Source organism: Carcharodon carcharias, chromosome 13 (genome assembly GCF_017639515.1).
Source record: "Carcharodon carcharias isolate sCarCar2 chromosome 13, sCarCar2.pri, whole genome shotgun sequence".
NCBI classification, from domain to species: Eukaryota; Metazoa; Chordata; class Chondrichthyes; order Lamniformes; family Lamnidae; genus Carcharodon; species Carcharodon carcharias.
In genome coordinates, this window is record NC_054479.1 from 144,164,282 (window position 1) to 144,188,709 (window position 24,428).

At 43.1% G+C, this 24,428-nt stretch overlaps 1 protein-coding gene across 2 annotated transcripts in view; it reads left to right on the forward strand.

Moving 5' to 3' along the window:
* sema3d (sema domain, immunoglobulin domain (Ig), short basic domain, secreted, (semaphorin) 3D) overlaps window positions 1-24,428 on the forward strand; it is a 360,181-nt gene that overhangs the window by 156,997 nt on the left and 178,756 nt on the right. For both annotated transcript variants that reach the window (XM_041202541.1, XM_041202540.1), the window contains 2 exons: window positions 6,036-6,164; window positions 9,672-9,814. In XM_041202541.1, coding sequence (XP_041058475.1) covers window positions 6,036-6,164; window positions 9,672-9,814 — 272 coding nt within the window. The remainder of the gene's footprint in view (window positions 1-6,035; window positions 6,165-9,671; window positions 9,815-24,428) is intronic.

Sequence of the window (24,428 nt, forward strand, 5' to 3'; positions counted from 1 at the left end):
GGACACCTTCTGGACACCGTGGAGTCCCACTACAATGTTGTCTACGCCCGCTCTGGCCGCAGGAGGCCTATCGGTCTCACCTCGGGAGACGGTGAGAAAGGTGGTCAGTGCCAATGCTGCACACAGGAAGTCGGCCATTCATGTGCAGAAAGCAGATGAACGATCTCATCAATGCTGCCAGAATATGGCAACCATCTCATCACTCTAAACTCACACACTCACAAGCCCATCACACATTCACTGGCATCTCACTCACTGCCAGCTCAAGGGACATCACCACTCACTCTCTCACACACACCCTCACATCTCCATCTGGCCTCATCTCCTCTGGAGGCTGCCTCCTCAGCCCTCGCCATCTTGAGGCCACTTGCACAGATCAACATGTGTCCCCACACACACCCTGGGATACCCTCCTTCCCCAGTACAGCCCTCGCCCTGCAGCCTCTTCCCTTGCCTGAGACCACTTCTCCCCCTCCCTAAGCCAGCCCTGGCCCTGCAGCCATTGAAAAGTCACTCTCGCCTTATGGCTGGTCTGGTAGGTAGAGACCTGCCCGTGAGCCCCCCTAAAAGTGATGTGGTGCTGCCAGTGAAACCTGGAGCTGATGACTGCGAGTGCTGCCTGGAGCAAGGTAGACAAACGAACCTTGAAGCCGCGAGTGAAGTGCAGCTCATCAGGTGCGCGTCGCTTATATTCAGTTGTGAAATGCGTTGGTGTGCAATCACTCAGACGTAGCCGGATGATCCGGTGTGGGGGATGATTCCGGAGAGCAGGGCTTATAATGACATGCAGATATATTGAAATGACATTCCCGACATCCAGCGGTGGGAAACACAGCCTGTCGTTGACAAGTGAAGCGGATAATCGCAAACTGGTTTTACAACGGTGTGAAACCAATTTTTGGCCTTCCTGGCATATTGTCTGTTCACATCCGCCATGAAACCCAATGTCCACGGGCACGGAAAATTCCGTCTATTATGTTAATGTGCAGCCTTGGTACCAAAAGATTAATTTCTGGGTTGGAAAACAAGTTATGATAAAATGATGGAAATACGCAGAGCAGTTCCAGCTCAGAGAAAGCAGCACTGGTTTCAGGATAAAGTCTGAGAACTGTCTGTGCAAACCCCCTCCTTGCAATTACTCATTTCAGACATTAGTAATGACAGTGCAGCTTTACTTTGCTCTTCAACTAGCTAGATCTTCTGTGCTCATTGATAATGAATGAGACAGCTGCCAAAAACACCCTCAATAATTACTATCAAATGTTTTCCATTGAGATTGTTGCAAACACCACAGAAATTGATGGGGGGAATAATAACAGTGGCTGTTTCATGAAGATTATTTCTTCAGAAACTCATAAAGAAAATCAAAGCAAACTGTTCATATGTTCCCCAGTAGCGTAGCGAACACTGAACACATGCCCAGCATTCTACTAAACAAGGTTTACTAAGGCTACAGCAACAGCTGATGGATCAATTAATCCAACTGCAGGGGCAACAACATTAATGATAGTCAACAAGCCCCTGGATACCTGTCCCTCTATATCTCTGTGTCTATATATTTATTGATGATCTAGCTAATCTGAAATAAAAGCAAACCAATCAGCAAACTGTCAGATACGAGTTTAACCATGGGTAGCATTTCAGCCTATCTCCACATGCCGATTATGCTTTAGGTTTATTGGATGCTGATTAAAAAATGGAGCATGTCTGAATGTTATTTTTTTCCCATCCCTGAACATAAGGTACTGTCTCTGCGAGCCCTTAGTATCAGTTAATTCAGCAGATATTTGAGATTGGACAGGGACCTTGCACTCAAACCTCAACACTGTAGCTAGTATAGCTGTTATAACCACTGAATTATCAGGAAATTCTATTGTAAATTATTTTTTAAATATCTTCCAGATAAAATCTGTAGTTTTGTTTATTCTTGCTTTAATGTTATTGACATTAGGAGGGAAAATATTGCTTTTTATATTTAGTGTTTGCCAAATATTTTCCTTTGACACTAATTTCTGTGCAGTTATTAAAAAATCATATAAATTGCAGTATCTTTACACATTGACACACAGGAAACCCACATTTCTTGATAGGCCAGGTTACTTTATTTTTAATTCTTTCATGGGGTGTTGGTATAATTGCCCTTGAACTGAGTGGCTTGCTAGGCCATTTCAGAGGGCAGCTAAGAGTTGACCACATGGCTGTGGGTCTGGAATCACGTGTAGGCCAGACCAGGTAAGGACAGCAGATTTCCTTCCCTAAAGGACATTAGTGACCTAGGTGGGCTTTTACAACAATCAATGATAGTTTCTTGGTCACCATTATTGAGGCTAGCTTTCAATTCCAGATTTTATTAATCGAATGTATATTCCACTGGCTGCTGTGGTGGGATTTGAATCCATGCCCCCAGAGCATTAGCCTGGATCTCTGGAGTTCCAGCTAAGTGACATTCCATCACGATCCTGCCATCGCCCCTTAACAGTTCAAGGCTCGGCCCGGGGGATATACTGAACATGAGTTCAATATCTCCCCACCAGAAGGGGTGGAAAATATTTCCTGCTCAATGTATTGTGAGCATCTGTGTCATGCTCAGTCTAAACATTTCATTAGCGATTGTATGATTTTGTTACTTTTGCTAAATATAGGGATCAGTTACTAGTGCTGAAGTTTGGAAATATTTTAAAGCACTTCAGGTTAACATGAAAGACCTACTTGGTCAGCTCCAATCATCTTGCCACAGAACAACACTTGCAGAATTTGTTGCCCATCTCTCCTCCTACCTGGACACCTGAAAGGGATTGGGGTGGGAGGGAAGATAAACAAACATATTTATCTTTAAACATTAGAGTTGGTAATATTTCTTGAGCATCAGAGGGATCCTTCCATTTTTGAAACTCTTGCTGTTAAAAATGCATTTCACCTGGCCCCAAGGAATGCAGGGCAGACTAACCACCAAGGGATAAATAGACTGTTAGGAACTGCATCTTGAGAAAGGGCAGCCTCGGATTGGCCATGGTCATGGTTTGTCAGGTGGGTAAATAGTAATTATGTTGTTCATTCCTCAATGTGACATTTACCTACAGGAATATACAATTAATACCAGTCTGATGGTGAGGCCTGTGGTCTATTTGATTGCAGCTGTAAACAACCCCATTAAGGGGCAGTTAGAGGAAGCAAGAGTATCGATGACCACTTCATTTGTTTGGTTAAAGTTCAAGTGTTTAAAAAGGAAAATGTCTTGGCCCAGAAGAATCAACCCATAAGAATTTATTTGAGCAGTTCCTGTTTCTAAATGTTATGCTTTGTAAATGCACATTTCTCACATATTTTGAACCAGCAAAATGAGAAATTATTCCTTGTAAAGTGCTATATCCTCTGAAATAACACTGTGATATTTGCTCTGAAAATATTTTCAAATAGAACCTTACTTTAATCCAAAATATATTTTCTTTATAATCATTTTTTCAGTGAAAACATTTGGAAATATTTTAAAGTGTATCACATTAATATGAAGAAGAATCTCCCGGTACAAGCAAGAAAATTAGACCATGTAGTACAGCGAACACTTTGATACAGCAGCTCTCCCCCAGCATAGACAGCTTTTTGTACTTCAAGAAAACACCCCTGGCACAATGTATTGCGATACTTTCCACCCACTGAGGTTCACATCTGTGTAACACTCAGTCATTCATGAGTGGTTGTTCAATAGTGTTACTGTTACTAAATACAGAAATTGGGTGCTAGCGTTAACCAGCAGAAATTGCTCACAGAAACATATGTGCAGTGGTACCAACTGGGAAACGAATAGCAGCTGTCCATAGTGCTACTCATTATAGTATTCAAGAAAGGAGGAAGACAGAACACAGGAAACGATAAGCTACTGAGTCTAACATCTGTCATTGGGAAAATACTAGAATCCATTATTAAGGAAGTATTAGCAGGACATTTAGAAAATCACATTACAATCAGGTAAAGTCAGAGTTTTGCGAAAGGGAAATTGTGCTTCCACAAACTTTTTCAGAGTTCTTTGAGGGTGTACCGAGCAGGGTGGATAAAGGAGGAACCAATAGATATAGATGTATTTGGTTTCCAAAAGGCATTTGTTAAGGCGCACATAAAAGGTGACTGCACAAGTTAAGAGCTGCTGGTTTTGGGGGTGATAGAGGATTGCTTAGCTAACAGGAAGCAGAAGTGGGTCATTATCAGGTTTTCAAACTGTTACTAGTGGAGTGCAGCAGGGATTAGTGCTGGGGCCACAACTATTTACAATCTGTGCTCATGACTTGGATAAAGGAACAAACTGTATTGCAGCCAAATTTGCTAATGATTCAAAGATAGGTGAGAAAACAAATTGTGAGGATATAAAGGCCCAAATTTTCCTGTCCCGCCTACTCCAGGAGTCAAAGCAGGTGGGATGGATAATTTGACGGACCAGAAAAAGGTCCATTGACTTCAGGCAGGAAACGGGACTGGAAATCTCGCCCAAAGAGTCTGCAAGAGGGGATAGATAGTTAGCGGGCAAAAATTTGGCAGATGGAGTATAATGTGGGGAAATGTGAACTTGTCCACATTGGCAGGAGGAATAGAAAAGCGGAATATTATTTAAATGGAGAGAGACTGCAGAACGCTGTGGTACAGAGGGATCTGGGCGTCCTTTCACATAAATCACAAAAAGTTCGTATGCAGGTACAGCAAGTAATTAGGAAGGCAAATGGGATGTTGGCTTTTATTGCAAAAGGGATAGAATATAAAAGTCTTGCTACAACTGTGCAGGGATTAGTGAGACAGCACCTGGAGTACTGCGTACAGTTTTGGTCTCCTTAGTTAAGGAGTGATATACTTGCATTGGAAGCAATTCAGAGAAGGTTCACTAGGCTGATTCTTGGGATGAAGTGATTGTCTAATGGGGAAAGTTAGAGCAGGTTGGACCTGTACTGATTGGAGTTTAGAAGAATGAGAAGTGATCTTATTGAAACACAAAGGATTCTGAGGGGGCTTGGCAGGGTGGATACTGGGAGGATGTTTCCACTCATTGGGGAATCTAGAACCAGGGCCACAGTTTAATAACACCAGGTTTTCCATTTAAAACGGAGATGAGGAGGAATTTCTCCCTTCAGAGGATTGATAGTCTTTTGAATTCTCTTCCCCAGAGAGCAATGGAGGATGGGTCATTGAATTTACTCAAGGCTGAATAAGACAGATTTTTGATCGACAAGATCAAAAGGGGGCTAAGGGGAACCAACAGGAAAGGGGAGGTCAGACCATAACCAGATCAACCATAATCTTATTGAATAGCGGAGGAGGCTAGAGAGGGCAGAAGTCCTACTCCTGCTCCTATTTCTTAATTATCTTATGATCTTTTGTCTATTAAGAGAGAGAAGATGTTTTCTGATTTGTGATATAGACAGATTGTCCCTGCCGTCTCCTTCCTGGTTAAAATCAAAAAGAAAAAACTGAATAACGTCTTGCTTCTCTTTCTTCCCCTCCCCCACCCCCTTATATATAAAAAGGAAGCAAGAGATTTAAGAGAAATTTGATACTCTAGTGAATTAGTGCAATTTTGGATCTCCTCCATTGCTGAAAATTCAGTGAAAAGTAGTCAACTTTGCAAGTAGTCAACTAGGAGGGCCTATAGAATCAGAAGAGGCAGCTTAAAAATTATAGAATGAGTTGGACAAAATTTCAGAGGAATAACAGATTTAGCACAGTGAGGTATGGAGACTGTGCACCGGAAAGGAAAGTTGATGATCAAGGTAGTTCATGAAAAGTGACAAAGCTGCAAGACATTGATGCCTTAATTAACTCCATGCTAAATATATCGAACACGTGCAGACCGGCAATCAACAGTTTGCTTTTCTTTGTTTATTATTTTTTGGATTGACTGCAGGAGTATTGATCCCTGATTGTTCTCGTGGTAACAGGGTTGATCAAAAAAGCACATTCTCATATCTTTGACTGCTCGGATTGATGTGAAAATGATGAAATGATTTCTCTTGTAGCCTGACTGGATTTAATTTTTACCCATCATCTATTTCCAGGAGAATACCTTTACGCTGGTACAGCTTCCGACTTTCATGGCAGAGATACTGCTTTCACCCGCTCCCTCGGGCCACCTTCCAACCGGCATTACATTCGAACAGACCTCTCTGAGCATTACTGGCTCAATGGTATGAACTTATAGCCACTTGTTTGTTTAGAAATACTCTTTTTAAGTTATTAAATAAAGCCTAGTGTAGGTGAAGTAAATAGTGTTGAGATTTGGACCATTTTTATATCACGTGCACTAAGGTTACAAATGATGCTGATGAGTTCATGAATGGTTAAGCCAATAAATGCTCATAGTTTTGATTGGAAATATGTCTTCATAAGCTACTGCTGTTCACTTGAGTCAGTGTCCCCATTCAGCAAATGCATTATCTAAGAACATTAAAGCAAATACAGATGATAAATGTTACCACTACACCAGTGTTTTGCATTAAGGAGTAGGAGTTTACGATCATAACATGGCCAAACATGTTGATAGAACCTGTTTGGTCATGTTAGAGTAGGTGGTAAGAGTGGGAGAGTTTTCTGGTCAGCCTTACTGCAGAAGGCAATAGCAAACCACTGCAGTTCTTTGCCAGGCATAACCATGGACCATCCAATGGAAGTCCATGGTCACCAACACCTTCTTAGGGCATGGTACCTGAAGGAGGAGGAGCTTATGATACACATCAACACAAGGGGACAATAAAATATGGAGTCAGATGGATTATCCGGGAAGTGTGAGACCATCTGCAGAATGTATTCTCAAACCACTCAGCTCTCACACTGGCAAAGCAGATTTCTTGTAAATTATAGCAACTTAAACTACTTTAATATTATGACAGAAGCATTGCTAACTCCTGCTGTATTAAATAATTCAGCTCCGAGGGAGTGGAAACCTGTGCGCACGTACAATCATGTCTATCACTGAGCTCAGTTCAATGTAAAGCAGGCAACTGTGGGGTGCCTTATAATGATGTAAAGGCACCATTCACTCAAAAGGGATTGTGCAAACACATGGGTTCATTTATTAATTCCAGGCACATGTGAGCATATACACGCAGATAGAAAGCTTGAGGACATCAGCAGCAGGGCTGTGAGTGTGTGCCCTCCACTCCAGGCTGAGGTGAAACGGAAGCTGGGTCACATGACACTCTTCCCTTAAATTTGTGCCATGCTGCTTTCTCTTAAAGGTAACATATCTCGAGACTATATTACATACACAGATGCAAGTATAAGAACTGGTGCCTGTACTATAATGGAGCTGAAGATATGCAATTGCTGAATACTCCAACCAAAGCAGTCTTTCTGGTAGTAGCACTGACTGAAGTTGCAATTAATAGTTTATGGATTGTGTATGGATGAAATGGAAGGCTAATGTAAAAAATTATTCCGCCCGTACTTCGTGAAACAACTTCTTGGCCTCTCTACATTGAGCACTCTTATCAACTGAGAAGACTTGGCCCCAGCTCTGGTCATCAGGTAACAGCAGGTGAGGGTCATTGTCCTACATTAGCCTCATCCATCCAAAAAAACAATCTTACACTCCCCCACTTAACTGTCTTTTGCCTCTGTTACTTTACTTCAAAATCCATTCAAATGTTTGAAAAGGTCCCACATGGGAGACTTATAAAGAAGGCAAAGGAACATGGGATACAGGGTAATTTGATAAGGTGGATTCAAAATTGGCTTAGTTGTAGGAGGCAGAGGGTATTGACAGAAGGATGTTTTAGTGACTGGAAGCCAGTGTTCAGTGGTGTACCACAGGGATCTGTGCTCGGTCCCCTATTATTTTTCATTTATATAAATGACATAGATGACTATGTGGGGGTAGGATTAGGCAGTTTGCGGATGACACAAAGATTGGCTGGGTGGGTAACAGTGAGGTTGAGTGTCTTGGGCTACAGGATGATATAGACGGGATGGTCAAATGGGCAGATAAGTGGCAGATGGAACTTAACCATGAAAAGTTGAGGTGATACACTTTGGAAGGAGTAATATGATAAGGAAGTATTCGATGAACAGCATGGCACTAGGAAGTTCTGAGGAACAAAGGGTCCTTGGCGTGTGTGTCCATAGATCTCTGAAGGCAGAGGGGCATGTTAGTGGGGTGGTGAAAAAGGCATATGGGACACTTGCCTTTATCAATCGAGGCATAGATTACAAAAGTAGGGAGGTCATGTTGGAGTTGTATAGAACCTTGGTGAGGCCACAGCTGGAGTACTGTGTGCTGTTCTGGTCGCCACATTATAGGAATGATGTGATTGCACTGGAGGGGGTGCAGAGGAGATTCACCAGAATGTTGCCTGGAATGAAACATTTATGTTATGAAGAGAGGTTGGATAGACATGGGTTGTTTTTGTTGGAGCAGAGAAGACTGAGGGGCGACCTGATCGAGGTGTACAAGATTATGAGGGGCATGGACAGGGTGGATAGGGAGCAGCTGCTCCCCTTAGTTGAAGGGTCAGTCACAAGGGGACACAAGTTCAAGGTGAGGGGCAGGAGGTTTAGGGGGGATGTGAGGAAAAACTTTTTTACCCAGAGAGTGGTGAGGGTCTGGAATGCGCTGCCTGGGAGGGTGGTGGAGGCAGGTTGCCTCACATCCTTTAAAAAGTACCTGGATGAGCACTTGGCACATCATAACATTCAAGGCTTTGGGCCAAGTACTGGTAAATGGAAATAGGTAGGTAGGTCAGGTATTTCTCACATGTCGGTGCAGACTCGATGGGCCGAAGGACCTCTTCTGCCCTGTGATTCTGTGATTCTGTTCTTCCTGACATTTATCCTAAATTACTCTTTTACCAGTGTTAGCCTATTTTATTTTCTCCAAGTGTATTTCCAGTAAGACCAGAAAAAACCAACAGTATTAATGAAGGATGGGTTGCCAGTGCCAGTCAAAAAATGGGTTGTCACCTCCTTCTGCAGATTCTGGCTGACCAAGAAACTCTCCCACTCTTACCACCTGCCATAAGTGTTTCAGAAGGATTTACAGTCAACCTTTCTGGTCATACCACAGATGTGCCATCCGTGGCCATCAAGTCCTGGGGTGTAAATTTGAACCTAGAGCTTCAGGCTCAGAGACTGGGATGCTACGCACTGCACCATAAGACTTTGTACTCTTTTGTGGTAATCTGAGGTGTAATACACCTTTAAGAGACCGTAAGCAGCTTAACCACATGACTATAAGACCCAATAGCTGTGTAGTGTGGGCTACCAGGTTAATGTTAGTCTAAAGTAAGGACTGGCTGGAGAAACATGTATCATGTTAGTGCTCTGTTGTCTGTGTAAATAAACAGCATGTGCTTCATTTCATATTGGTCTCTGTCTCTGTCGTATGTTGTAATCGACTCTGCCTGCCGACAGATAGGTGTGCAGCTGGTTTACGAACAAAGCGATCCATAGTTAGAACATAACAACTGGCGATGAGGCAAAACACTTTTCCCCAGCGGTTGTGATTGTTTTAAGCAAACACAAGAAGGGAAATGAAGGGGAGACTACATGAATTTAAAAAAAGAAATGTAATTTTGGAAGCAAAAGGCCATCATTGATGGTTTTACAAATCTTTGTATGTTAAATTGTCATTTGCAGTTTCTAAAATATGTTCCTCAGTGTGTCTCTCCATGTGCTAAGTGACAAGTTTTTATTTACAGAAGCAAAGTTTATCAGAGCATTTTCCATTCCGGACACCTACAATACAGATGATGATAAGATATATTTTTTCTTTCGGGAAGCAACAGAGGACAGCAGCACCTCTGACAAGTCCATTTTTTCTCGGGTTGCACGGGTTTGTAAGGTAGGTGGAGAATTGTAACATTGCTAATTTATTGTGTTTGTATGGTGAGGAGTTACTTTATTCGTACAATGCAGGTCATTCTGATAAACTCCACAGTTCATTAAATGACAGAACCTTTAACTTTGCAAGCAGTTTTCTTCCCTGAAACTGAACTGGACTAACCATATAAATACTGTGGCTGCAAGAGCAGGTCAGAGGCTGGGAATCCTGGGTTGGGTTTTTCCTTTCCTTTGTCTGTGAACATTGAAATCAATTGTAGCCCACAGTAGTTCAAGCCCAGCCTAACATCAGCTGGCTCAACAGAAACTAGGGTTTTTACCACATGTAAAGTTGAAAATTTTCTGAAATTTCTATTTGATTTTCCTCTTTCTATGTTGAGAAAAAACCTTAGGCTACTAATCGATGGAACAGTCTGATATGAAGGCAAGTTCTCAATTTCTCAGTACACTCAGTGGCTCTGCTGCTAGCTTTGACATGTTACAGTCCACATTTCGGTTGTGCTTCAGTTTTTGTTCCATATATCAATCTTTATTTTGGCATTGGCATCTCTCCATCTGTGTAAAATGATGGCCACATAGCAAATCAGATCAACTGGGGAGGGGGTAGCGTCATATGGTGCACGTTTGCTGTTGGTTGGAAAGACCAATTGGTGAGTGGCAGGTTCTGTTACAAGAGCAGCATATGAAGTAGTTATTTGGTGTCGTTGTGGGTTGCTGTTATCGGTATGGGCACCTGTTGCCAAGTTGCTGAAGCCATTGATATCATGGTGGCCCATGCTGGTCAAAGGTAATGTCATAACTTTCCTCTGCTGTTGGCTAGTATCTCCTAGCTGTGAAAATTAAAGTTTAGGGCCTTTATATCATGCTTGCAAGCATCATTGAAGCAAAGATTTGGGCATTCTACTGGTCTTGGTTCCAGCTACCTCAACACACTGAAAATCCTTGGGTGTGGGACCGTGTTCCACACTGTGAATTTGCCTGAGCCCAGCTGCTCTACTGAGTGCCAGGGTACAAAAATTGCTTTTTATGCACAGATTTATTCGTACTGTGTGTTGATCTTCTAAGCTTGTGAAACTTGATCTAGTCAAGAGGGCAGATAGACAAATATACACAGGTCTCTGGTAATGTATTTAAAAATATTCTTATGATGGTTTATGTTCCTTCATATTCAGGAGGTCCAACCATCACCTGTTCATGTTCACTTTGGTCTGGTCTAAATTCAAAATATAAACTAATTTGCATGTCCATCTCTTAGTAAGACCTGAACCAGCGACATCCTGTGAATGAATTAAAATAACATTAAAATGTACACGTAAAAGTGTTTTGGAATTTGTTGAAAAGGATTTGCAGGAACCTGGGCTTAAATATTTTTATTAAGTTGAACGTAAGATTGAAACAAAAATAACAAAACTCCAGTATTGTGCCCAATGCTGTGTGCAGAATAAGTGAGGTAACTCAGGGCACAGGATATACATGGGAGATTGGAAAAACATTTGTGCAGCTGCTCCATCCATCTGAGGCAGCACAATGAGGAGGTCTGGCACATAGATCAATAAAATAACCTGTCCCACCCTTAGATATTGGCTTCATCAAACACAGCGCAGCTTACTTTCATCTCAAACACTGACTCTCACAGTGAGTGTTCAATTGACCTGGTCTTAGAGCAGACACACTCTCAGGACTTGACAGTAAACTATAAAAATTATATGATCCAAGTCCAAAATTTAATGTAGCTCAGTATGTTGGAGCATAATAACTGAAAAACATAATGGAGTGAGCATTCTTGTTTTTGATATGTTTGTCTCTGTTTATGGCGAAATGTGATTTTTTTCATTGAATGTGATATGAATATATACTCATTGGAAATGTATTGAAGAGTGTGGATAAACAAAAGTATTTGGACTGTCAGATTCATAGGGCGGAATTGTCCGATCCCGTTGGCAGCCGGCATCATGGCGGCCGTGAGCAGTCAATATGGCGAGAAGGTTTTACACCGTCATGAAACCAATTTGTGATCGTCTGCTCCACCCGTCAATGGTGGGCCGTGTTTCCCGCACATTGGGAACTTAATTTCAATGCTTTAGCATCTCATTATAAGCCCTGCTCACCGGATTCATTCCCCCAAGCTGGATCATCTGCGTATGATTGCACACCAACATGTTCAAAACATGCATCTGGTGAGCTGCACTTCGCTCAGGACTTCAAGGTTTGTTTGCCTACCTTGCTCTGGGCAATTGCAGTCATCAGCTCCAGGCTCCACAGCAATTTTCTAAGTATATTTAAAACATAAGAACAAAGTGTAAATAACATAATCGAAGAAGGGGGTAGGTGCAAAGTACTATTGATGCTGTGCTTGTGGCCGTGGATCACTCAGCCTGTTTTATTTTAAAAACAGCATTCCTTTCAGATGATGCTGTTTAAGGGGATCTCAGTGTGTTTGTGTGATATTGTTCCCTTTGTTCAAACCCAGCTGGATTGACTTCAGCCAATTGATCTCCTTGGAGTGGGTTTGCTCCATCCGATGTTATGGAGCAAGTGAACTCCATGGGATTCCCTTTCTTTTGCTAAACAGGAAAGTTTGGGGATTCCAGCCAGGATAGCTTCATGGTGCATCTGAGCCGAAGAATTCTACAATTTATTGACACGATTGTTGTGCTGCTAATTTAATACCAAATTTCTGCTATCATATGTGGAAGTCTGGCACTTAATTGGTGGTATAAAATCACAATAAGTTAGCATTGATGGAATGTGTATTCCTACATCTGCTCCCATTAATGGCTGATTTTTAACTCTGTAAAAGTGGGTGGGTTTTGACTAGCTTAAATTGGGCCCTAATTGTACAGCGACAGCTCTACTGTGCAACCTGAATTGGCATAGTGCCTCAGATTGTAATAATGTAAACTAATCAATCTTGTGATGTGGATCCACAATACCCCCCTCGAACCAACTGATTGTATCAGTAATTAGATTCCAGTGCAGCTCTCCGTGAATTCCAATAAAAGTGAAATGAAATGCTGATGAAGTTAGGTTTGGATTATGAAATTATTAATGAACAATTCGGGAGGTTGGAATGTTATCAGAAGGAGTGGTTGAGATGAATAACATAGGTGCATTTAAGGGGGAGCTAGATAAGTTCATGAGGGAGAAAGGAGTAGAAGTATATGGAGACAGGGTGATAAAAGCAAAATACTGCAGAGGCTGGAAACTGGAATAAAAACAGAAAATGCTGGAAATACTCAGCCGATGAGGCAGCATCATTTACATCAGCTCTGTTTCTCTCTCTGCAGGCCTGCTGAGTGTTTGTATAAAAGCTGCTGTTGTTCTCCTTATAGCAGAAAAGGTTTAGGACAAGTTTGATAGAAGTGTTTAAAATCCTGTGGGTCTTGATAAGGTAAATAAGGAGAAACTGATTCCACTCGGAGGCAGTTCAGTCAGCAGAGGACACAGATTTAAGATAATTGGCGAAAGAATCAGTGTGGACATGAGGAAAGAAATATAAGCTCCAAGCTGTTATGATCTAGTTTGCATTTCCTAAAAATTTAATAACATCCCAAAGAAACTCAATAACTATTTGAAGGGGAAAGAATTGCAGTGCTGTGGGGAAAGAGTACAGGAGTGGGGCTAATTGATAGTTTCTTCAGGATTGCTTATAATGAAGGACTGCAGCAAGTTTGGAAACAGAGGGAGAGACGAGTAGGTAAATCAATAAGCAGTGAGTTGGTGACACTGAAGGTGGAATTTTCCGTGCCCGCTGGTGCCGGGCATCATGGCGGGTGTGAATGGACAATATGGCAGAAGCCCAAAAATCGGTTTCATGCCGTCATGAAACTAGTCAGCAATCGTCCGCTCCTCCCATCAATGGCAAGCCATATTTCTTGCCACAGCACGTCAGGAACTTCATTGTAATACATCTGCATGTCATTATAAGCCCAGCTCGCTGGAATCATTCCCCACATTGGATCATCCAGGCACATCACGCTGACGTGTTTCACAACTGAACATAAGTGACGTGTGACGTGCACCTGGCGAGCTGCACTTCACTCGGGGACTTTGAGGCTTGTTTGCCTCGCTTGCTTCAGACAACACTCACGGTCATCAGCACCAGGCTTCCCGGGCAGTACCACATCATATTTAGAGGGGCTCACGGGCAGGTCTCTACCTACCAGACCAGTCGTAATGCAGGGGTGACTTTTCAACAGCTGCAGGGATAGGGCTTGTTTGGGGAAGGTAGAGAAGTGGCCTTAGGCAAGAGAAGAGGCCACAGGATGAGGGCTGTACTAGGGAAGAGGGGTACCCCAGGGTGTGTGCGTTGGGGCACATGTTGATCTGTGCAAGTGGCCCCAAGATGGTGAGGGCTGAGGAGGCAGTCTCCAGAGGAGATGAGGCCAGATGGAGATGTGAGGGTGTGTGTGTGTGAGAGAGTGAGTGGTGATGTCCCTTGAGCTGACAGTGAGTGAGATGCCAGTGAATGTGTGATGGGCTTGTGAGTGTGTGAGTTTAGAGTGATGAGATGGTTGCCTTACCCTGGCAGCACAGATGAGATCATTCATCCTCTATCTGCCCTGGATGGCCAACCTCTTCTGTGCAGCATTGGCACTGACCACCACTGCCATCACCTACCAAGCCAGAGTGATGACATTGATGGGCCTCCTGCAGCCGAATGGGGGTAGAGGACATCGCACCGGACTCCAATGGTATCCAGAAGGTGTGCCAGGATGTGTCACAGAATCGGGCGGATGAAGTTTCCTCGCTTTTTGAGGCCATGTCTTCTGTGCAACAGTCCTGGGCTGGAAGCGCTGAGAGGTCTGTGTGCGGCTGCATTTTAAATACGGTGTCTGGCGTGAGGAAGCGGTGAGGTAACGGTGTGGCAGGCGAATCAGATGCTGCCCACCAGCGAAATGAGGTGTTTCCCAGGAATGCATAATACAAGGAAACATACGTAAAAACTAGGAGCAGGAGTAGGCCATTCAGCCCTTCGAGCCTGCTCCTCCATTCATTATGATCATGGCTGATCATCCAACTCAATAGCTTGTTCCAGCTTTCTCCCCATACCCTTTGATCCCTTTTGCCCCAAGAGTCATATCTAACTCCTTCTTGAAAACATACAGTGTTTTGGCTTCAACTACTTTCTGTGGTAATGAATTCCACAGGCTCACCACTCTCGGTGAAGAAATTCCTCCTCATCTCAGTCCTAAATGGTCTACCCCGTATCCTCAGACTGTGACCCCTGGTTCTGGCCTCCCCCACCATCGGGAACATCCTTCCTGCATCTACCCTGTCTAGTCCTGTTAGAATTTTATAGATTTCTATGAGGTCCCCCCTCATTCTTCTGAACTTCAGCGAATATAATCTTAATCCAATCAATCCCTCCTCATATGTCAGTCCCGCCATCCCAGGAATCAGTCTGGTAAAGCTTCGCTGCACTCCCTCTATAGCAAGAACATCCTTCCTCAGGTAATTAATGAGACGTGATTGGGACAATACGTCATGAAAATCCGCCATTGTGGCCAGCGGGTAAAACGTTCTTTTTCCCGCCCACTACCGCTAGGTGCAAATCTGGGGCAATTCCGCTCTGAGCTTCATTATTATTATTCATTATTATTATATTATTATAATATCATGAGTTGTTAGGTTCCAGGAGGAGGAGAGGATTGAAGATAGCGAAAGTTCCAGCGTTTGCAGTTTTCTGGGGAAGAATGAGCTTGAGTAGGAACTGCTGTAATAAATCTTGATTATAAACAGTGAAGATTTAGGTTAGCAAGGAATAGCTCACAGGAAGGAATATTTCCCACTGTGAAGGAACAGAAGATTCATTATTGCTCTCTGAAGACCTATGGTGGTGCTAGAGGTAGATAAATGTGCCTAACAGTGAACCTACATGCCTGTTATCTTGTTTGAATTGTAAATCATGACCTTTAGATCTACTTAAGAAAATATGTTAGTGTTATTGCAATGTTTAAAACTTATTTGCAAATTACTTTGTAAATCAAAGAGTGAAAATTGTGAACTAATATTTCACTCCAACTCTCTTGGGATTTTTTTCAATCTTTCATTTTTATTCAGAGTTACTGAAAATGTCAGTTTGAAATATTAAGTGTTTGAGGAAATCAATTTCCTCTGGTGAATTCTGCTTTAAGACTGGTGCTGGCAACTGCTGGAGATCAACTTACACATCATTAGGAACAAAACACAAGCAGATTTTCCTGATGGGAAATGCATTCGTGTTGTGCTACACAAATGCTACTGAAGTACTTGCCTGGTTACAGCTAATGCTTTGTTTTATTAGTAAATTGTGAGCTCGTGCTGTGCTTTCGGCTCAAATAAATCTAACATAAAGCTTATCCTCACCAGAACAGACTGCAGTAGCTCACACTCTGCACTTTGGCAAATGACTTGGAAAGGAGCAATTTTAAAAATAGCCCATAACTCTGCAAGAGTTGTTCATTTGTCAGGAGTTAGCCCATCTGAACAGTTGGTCAGTTAATGCATTCAATCAGCTCTTGCTGTGTAAAAATGTTACATTCAATAGAAAAATGTTACTAGTCACAGAAATACAATCATGCCAAATCTTCTTGACCATATACTGTCTATTAAATAGCTCATTCTCTCTTCCACTCTTAGCTGTAGCTGTAGCTGATGATGATGATGTAATGATAGATTGGAACCCAGCCTTCCTTCATGCCCAGATCCTTCCATTAGTTTTGCTCCTAACTGCAGCACATTGCAACTTATGAAGTGATGCAGCAGATGGACATCCTTGAGGGTGATGAGTGTTATAGTGTTAGTGCCATGATGATGGAATCATTAATGGGGCATTCCCCAGCCACTTATTTCCTATGATGAAAAAGGTAGTGAGATTAGGAGATTGATATGCCTATTTATTTACTAGAACTGAAAGATATACTTTTCCTGAAGACTTGTGCTTGAGCTGCAGAGACACCAAACTCTGCACATAACCAGTAATACATTTATTCAGCAGAAACCCCAGTAGAGAACAGGCTGATTGGAAGGGGATGCATTGCAACTTGTTATTTGTGCTGAGGCCCTAATTTAGTCTGCATGTTGAGTGTTAACCAACTCACTGTTGGAGAACGTGATTGTGACCTAGAAAATTGGCTGCACATCATCTGATCTTCAGGTGCTGAGGAGCTTCCTAAACACCCAATATGGTAGTAGGAAGTGCACCATTTGCCATATTAGTAAAATCCAAGCAATGGTCACGCAATGCCTGTGACTGAAACTTGCCATCTGGAGCACAAGTTGAGCAATCACCTGTGTATGTATGTGTGAACACCTCAGTTTCATGTCTGGCAGTGGAGGGAGCGGTGAGAGTGATGCAATTACTATCGTTGCCAATAGAGTGTGTTTGAAATATAGCCCAAGACTTTTCCAGATACATACAAGGATTTGCAGAGGAAAAACCTCTCAATGATGAGGTGGTGTGTTGTAGAGAGCAAGCTAAAGAAGGAGGAGAACATTTTAAAATGGGTTTATTATTAAGGTAGCTAGACAGTACAGAACTGATGAGGGACCTAAGGAGAGAGAGGATCCTGTGAAAAAAACACCAAAAGATATTCTGCTCAATTTTACTTCACATTTTCTAAGGAAACTGAAATGTTTTTGTCCATAACTAATCTCATGATTCAACTCCTCATTGATTCTATCAATCAATTTTAAGTTTCATTAACTGCAACTGGGGCTTTGGTTACAAACTTTTAAAAAGAGACTAGCATTTTATGTACTTAATCAATCTTGTAGCTCATATCCTAAGGTCTTCTGACTTCAAAAGAAGCCAAGGTATTGAAAAATGTGGTTATGTTGTGATTGATACCACCTTCAATCTGGCCCCTTTTTAAATGCACAGTTTATGTGAAAGTCAGTGGAGTATTGAAGAAGCCTAATTCATCACAATGTGTGTGAAGTGTTAAATGTGTATTTTCAGAGAAATTGATGGGAAAGTTCAGGAGTATAATTGGAAGCTCTGTAGAAATGCTTGGAAGTATGCCATGGATTTATGAAAATAAATAAAACGTTTGGCGTATAAAGTACCAGCAGTGGAGTGTGCTGGTGCTTTTACATTGTGTTGCTGCTGTCTTTCCAAATCTGTTGTTTGCTTCACGGTAAGTCTTAGCAGATGAAGGTGGCAGTGAAACCCTACACTACCTCACTATTTTCTGTGGTATTGAGTGAGTTTTACGCTTGCAGTTATGATGATAAAACCAATTATTATGTTAATAATGTTCTTTTCGATTCAGAGATTCTCATTAAATACTCTAATAGCTTCATTTGGTATTTTTAGGATTTGATTGAAGGTTATGGCTGTTTTCTATTAACTCACTTCATATATGCTCAGCTTTTATGCATTTTTAATAATTTTGTGTAAATACATGATTATTTAGTTTGCATAACAGCTGTTAGCAAAAATATGCTACTTTGCTGAAAGCTGCACCACTTCTCAGTGTCAACCCAGTTACTAGGCCAACATTTCCCCCTCCAACTCATTCACGTACAGGACCTCAGAACTATTAAGAAAGAGAGAATGACTTGCTTCCTCCATTGCCTCTGACAGTACCCCTGCTGCTGTTGTCTGTCTGCCAGCCCAGACTGCTGCCAACCACATTGAGAGGGTGCAGTCTGAAACTCCAGGTCCGACTGGTCGAGAGCCAACTGCAAGGCCATTTGCAGCTTCCCCGAATGAAAGTCAGGGGCCTTCCACCAGTTATACTGGAGTTACTGACCTCACACTGTGCTGGACCACATCTCCCTCTTCTTCTCCTGGTAGCATCCATGATTATTCAAGCAAACACACACAGGTAACTTAAAGAAAAGAACCTTGTAATCAAGGCTCCACCCTGAATCACTATCTAGGAATTCACCAAGGCTCCTTCGACAGCACCTTCCAAAACCATGACCACTACCATCTAGAAGGACAAAGGGCAGCAGATTCATAGGAAAACCACCACCTGGAAGTTCCCCTCCAAGTCACTCAGCGTCCTGACTTGGAAATATGTCACCGTTTCTTCACTGTCACTGCGTCGAAATCCTGGAACTCCCTCCCTAACAGCACTGTGGATGTACCTACACCACAGGGACTGCAGCGGTTCAAGAAGGCAGCTCACCACCACCTTCTCAAAGGGCAACTAGGGATGGGCAATAAATGCTGACCCAGCCAGCGAGGCCCACATCCTGTGAATGAATAAAAAACAACACATGACCTATTATCAGGTAGAAATGCAAATTATTGCAAAGAGTAATGTGCTATAAGTGTTTCAGTGCCGGTACAATGTCAGGTATGCAAGACATACATCCCAAAGACAGGCAGATCATATAACATAGCACAGACCTTCAGCGGTTCCAATAGAGAGAGTGCTGACAACTCAACCAACTCTTGCTTGCAAAAACTCCAAACATAAGGGCTGAACTTTCAACCTTGATGTGGATCATGAAATTTGTGAAAATTCCCGGGTTTGGCCCCCCTGCCTCGGGAGAAAATGGCCGCGAGGATGGAATTTGCGGGGTGGGTACGGGCTGGAGTCGCTCCAACCAACCCAGGAAAAAGGTTGGAGGCAGCCGCAGGGGCTTCTGGGTGGGGAGGTGGGCTGTTTATAAAAGTCCTACCTTGGTGCTGTGGGACTTCATCCCAGTTAAAGATAAAAACAGAAAGGCCCTCCAGCCCACATCCCCAACCGTGCCACCTCATGACCTCACCCTCCCCCCTATGGCCCTTCATGGCCCCCATGCCAAACTATGCCCCCAACCCACCCCCTTTGGGCCCACATGCCACCCAATGCCAAGCTAAGGCACTTACATGCCTTTTCACCCATTATACGCTGCATAGAAAGAACGAACCCTATAGTGACAGTGGGCAGAATCATCCCAGATTTGCATTAAGTGTGGCAACAGGGGTGAAGAACTACATTTTACCCGCTGGCCGCAATGGTGTGTTTTCAAGTTGTATTGTCCACTTCCTGCCTCATTGATTGTGCAGGAACTACGGCATCTCGCTGGCTGGCAGGCTCTGAATCGCCCATCATGCCGATAGCTCACTGTTTCCTCACTCCTAAACTGTAGCCGTTCACACAGTTCTCAATGCCTGCAGCCCAGGACTGCTCCAGTGAAGACATGGCCCTGAAAGCCAAGAAGAGTTCAGTGACCTGTAATTGGAATAGCTTTTTGAGGTCCACAGTGATGTCCTCTACTCCCACTCTGTCTGCAAGAGGTCCAGTAATCTCACCACTCCGGCTCGGGAGGCGATGGCAGTGGTGGTCAGTGTCAATGCTGCACTGAAGAGGTCGGCCATCCAGTGCAGAAAGAGGATGAATGATCTAACCTGTGCTGCCAGGGTAAGGCAACCATCTCATCACTCTAAACTCACACACTCACAAGCCCATCACACGTTCACTGGCATCTCACTCACTGCCAGCTCAAGGGACATCACCACTCACTCTCTTACACACACCCTCACATCTCCATCTGGCCTCATCTCCTCTGGAGACTGCCTCCTCAGCCCTCACCCTCTTGAGACCACTTGCACCGATCAACTTGTAGCCCCACACACGCCCTGGGATACCCCCATTCCCCAGTACAGTGTTCGCCCTGCAGCCTCTTCCCTTGCTTGAGGCCACTTCTCCCCCTTCCCCAAGCCAGCCTTATCCTGCAGCCGTTGAAAAGCCACCCCAACATTACGGCTGGTCTGGTGGGTAGAGATCTGCCCGTGAGCCCCCTTAAAAGTGATGTGGTGCTGCCAGTGAAACCTGGAGCTGGTGACTGTGAGTGCTGCCTGAAGCAAGGTAGGCAAACAAACCTCGAAGTCCCGAGTGAAGTGCAGCTCGCCAGGTGCACGTCGCTTATGTACAGTTTGCAACATGTTGGCGTCCAATCACGCTGATATGCTAGGATGATCCAGTTTAGGGGGATGATTCCAGTGAGCAGGGCTTACAATGAGATGCTAAAGTATTGAAATTAGGTTCCCAACATGCAGCGCTGCAAAACACAGCAATTAAAAGGCCTATTAAGTCTACTCAAAGGATAATTAACTTAATTAATTAACTTTGCACTTTTTAGGAAACCTCATCCACGGGTGGGATGAGGTTTCCAACTGCAAATAAGAATAAAATAAAAGATTTTACATTTAATTTGTAGCATGTGACAGAGTCACTTGAGGGCACATGTTTTATAACATTTTCAAAATCTTCTTTTTGGAAACTGTTCATCTCCCCGAGGCAGCCGTGTGTGCACCTGCACGCATGCTTGATGTTCTCCACCTGCCCTCCTCCCCACACACAGGCAGCACTGAGCACTGCCGCTCGCCTGTCACGCTGGGTGGGTTTTAATTGGCCCGCCAGACTGAAATCGCGGTCTGGCCTCATCACAGATGTCTTCTGGGAAGCCGGTCGCTATCGCTCGCTCCCACCGAGCCTGCCCGACAAGGGTAAAATTCTGCCCTATAAATGGCAGAAACCCCAAAAAACTTGAAACCCTTTTATCTTGTGTAAGTAATAATTGTGAAATTGACAGCACAGATCAGAGAGCCAGAGCTGTCAATCAAGCAATGTTTATCCTGGGTGCACTTTCCTCAAGTGTTTCAACAAATTAATGGATTTTTGAGCTCCCAGTCAAGCCTCATTATGTATTCTTGGCTGAGAGCCCAGACATCCTTTAGAGTTCTAAGGGTGTGTGGTCGGGGGTGGGGGGCGAACACCTTGGCATAGGGGGCAAGAGGGGCTGTGAACCAAGGTTCTTTCAAAATCTGGCCTGAGTACCTGAAAATTGCAGAGGACTAGAACATGCCTTTTCCTGTAATGGAGCCGGCCAGATCGGGTGCGCTGAGCGCAGCCCGCAACCCGAACTAGCCCACAAGCTTAAAGGGCACTCCCAAAAATCAAAAACCCTGGGAATGGGGCTGGGAATCATGGAATTGGGACATGCCTTCCATTTCTAAAGGCAGCAGGGAGGGCAGCCCTCTCCAGGTCAGCCTTTAGCTGCACCTCCACCCAGGTATGCAGGGACAGCCTGTAAGCCTGCCAAGAGTGTTCCTCCCCGGGCTTGCTTCTGGTGCCCGCTTCCAGGCAGTTTGTACTGCCCCTCCTGTTCTGTTGGGAAACTGGGGGCCTACTGGAACATCTCAGCTGGCCTCCTTTAATTGCTGTTAACAAGGGCCCTATTGAGTCTAATTGACTGCAGACCTCGTTGAAGTGGCTAGCCCTCCTGGCCTCAAACTCACCTCCTCCAAAACGGCCGGTGAGGTAAACATTGCCAGGAAACCAGTATGCTGGTCAGCTTCAGTATTTTTGGGACTCGTCCACCTCTGTTCCCGATCTCAGCAGGTCCTGAAAATCCTGTCCTTGGTGTTAATTAACCACTGTCATTGGGTTTACCTCCTGATGCCAATCCTGGTGATGTTCTGGCCTGTTGGCATCCCAGGCTCCTCAGTGAAGAGCTGGCCCTGTCCATCTGCCACCTCCCCCCCCCCCCCCCTTCCGCAGGTGTTGTCATGGCGATAATCCCACATTTTACTAAAGCAGGAATGCCTGACTGGTTCAATGAATTTATAAGCTATCTGTTCATTTTCCAGACAAACAATATAAAGTTGCTTGTGATTGGGTGATGGAACCTGATGAGATTTCGACTTCACTTCTAACTCATAGAGATGAGCATTTTTAATTTAAGATTTTTGTATCTGATTTTGTTAGATATGTGGAAATGAAATGCCTATCTCTTCACCACATGTTCAACAGCTCAGTTGTGCTGCTTTGGTTTGTGGCTTTGTGTGGATTTCTTCATTTTTCTTGAAAAGTCGGTATGGTTTTACTTGCTGACTGATTGATAATCACAAAGATCTTTCAGTCAGAAGCTTCATTGCAATCTTCAAATGAAGACATGATTGTCATTTTGATGCAAACACAATATCTGCTGTTTATAGAAAGTTCATCCTTGATTGTGAAATAGTCATGGAAGAGGCTCCTGCACTTGCAACCGATGAACTGCTCAACCTGAGCCAACGTTTGCAGCACGATGTTGGCACTGTCACAAAGTTTGACGTTCAGGCAGTATCTTTCTTATAAGAAGTAGGTCCCCAGGAACTAGGTTTCCAGACTTTTCTGCCCCCTCCCCATCATGATCTGGAATACATCTTTAATCTCCGAGCATCACCACATGTTCCTGGATGTAAATCAGGTCTCAGGAGAGCAGTTTTATCCTCCTCCTCCACCACAAGAACCTTAATGAATTAATAAGTTTCACACTGGCTGATGAATGGATTGCTTCGAGCAGAAAGAAAGATCACAGCTGGGCTAGCTGGGGGAATTTGAATTTAATATACAGCCATCCCGATGGCCAAAGTGCATAACTTCATCAAGTCATTCTGACAAAAGCATCGATTTTTCCTTCCCATCATATCCTAGCCTAACCATGTGAAATATTCCAAAAGGTCATGGCGTTGACTTGAGGGCGAAACCTCGATCACTTTGAAATATAATTTGGAGAAACAAAATCAGGGCAAGTTTGCCAAATGCAACTGAAACCAAAATGCACTTCTGCTTGAATGAATGATTCATAAAGGAGTTTTTGCTGCTCTAGTTTTGCCGCATGTGTGGTCTTTGAGAGTTTTTTTTTAAATAAATTGATATTAGGCTTTGTAGTGTTAATTTGTGCAGAGCGGAAACTTAAACAAAGGTAAACACATACTCTTGTATGACTGCATCAAATGTATTTGTTGGCAAACTAACCAAGCTTAAATATCATTCCAGTGATATCAGAATTAATTTTCATCACTGACTAATTCCTGTACTACCAAGGGCTCACTTTATCTTACAAAACTTGCATACTGGATTTCACTAATGTGTTCGTTTATACTGATCTATGTGCATGAATGTCCAATAAATGCTGCATTACTTTCCAATAGCAAATTACCATGTGTAATGGATAGTAAACAGGGAAGGTTTATATTGTAAGTTAAGGTCATAAAATTGATCCCTACACTGATCCATTGCCAGAAATTAAATAATTTCCTTTTAAAGATACATTAGTAAACACCTTATGTTCATTTTAGTAACCTTTTATACATTTCCGTAAGTTATTTTGTGTGTCCTTTAGTTCCCCGGTGTCTGGCAATAATTTTATGGGAAGTTGATGCAAGTGCAAAACGGGAAATCTCATTTTCTATTTTCCGTGTGAATTGTCGTCAGGTTGGTTCAATTTCTCTGTGTTGAGGGGATGTAATGTTATATTACAATAAGCCCAGTTTCTAAAGTCTGTATTGCTGGTATGTCTCGCAGTAATTTTCTTTAAAGAGTCTTAAGTGAACATTGAGTCTTTCATCAGAAAAGCCTATATGTACTTTAAAGTAATATTACTTTGAATGACATTAACAGAGTTAGGTTTATGCTGAGCTTTTACTTCTTTGATCTGTCAGTAAACTCATGTCTGGGTGGCATTCAGCTGATAAAGAGTACATTGAACAATGGGGCTTTACTCAGATTAACAGTTTTCAATGATAGCACACCCTTATAATAAAGAAAACTATTTAGAGCCACAACACTGATCAGAAGTAAACGAGAAAATAATTAAGGCTTCCTCTTCAGAGATGCACCCTGTGCTTCACCACTTACTCTTAA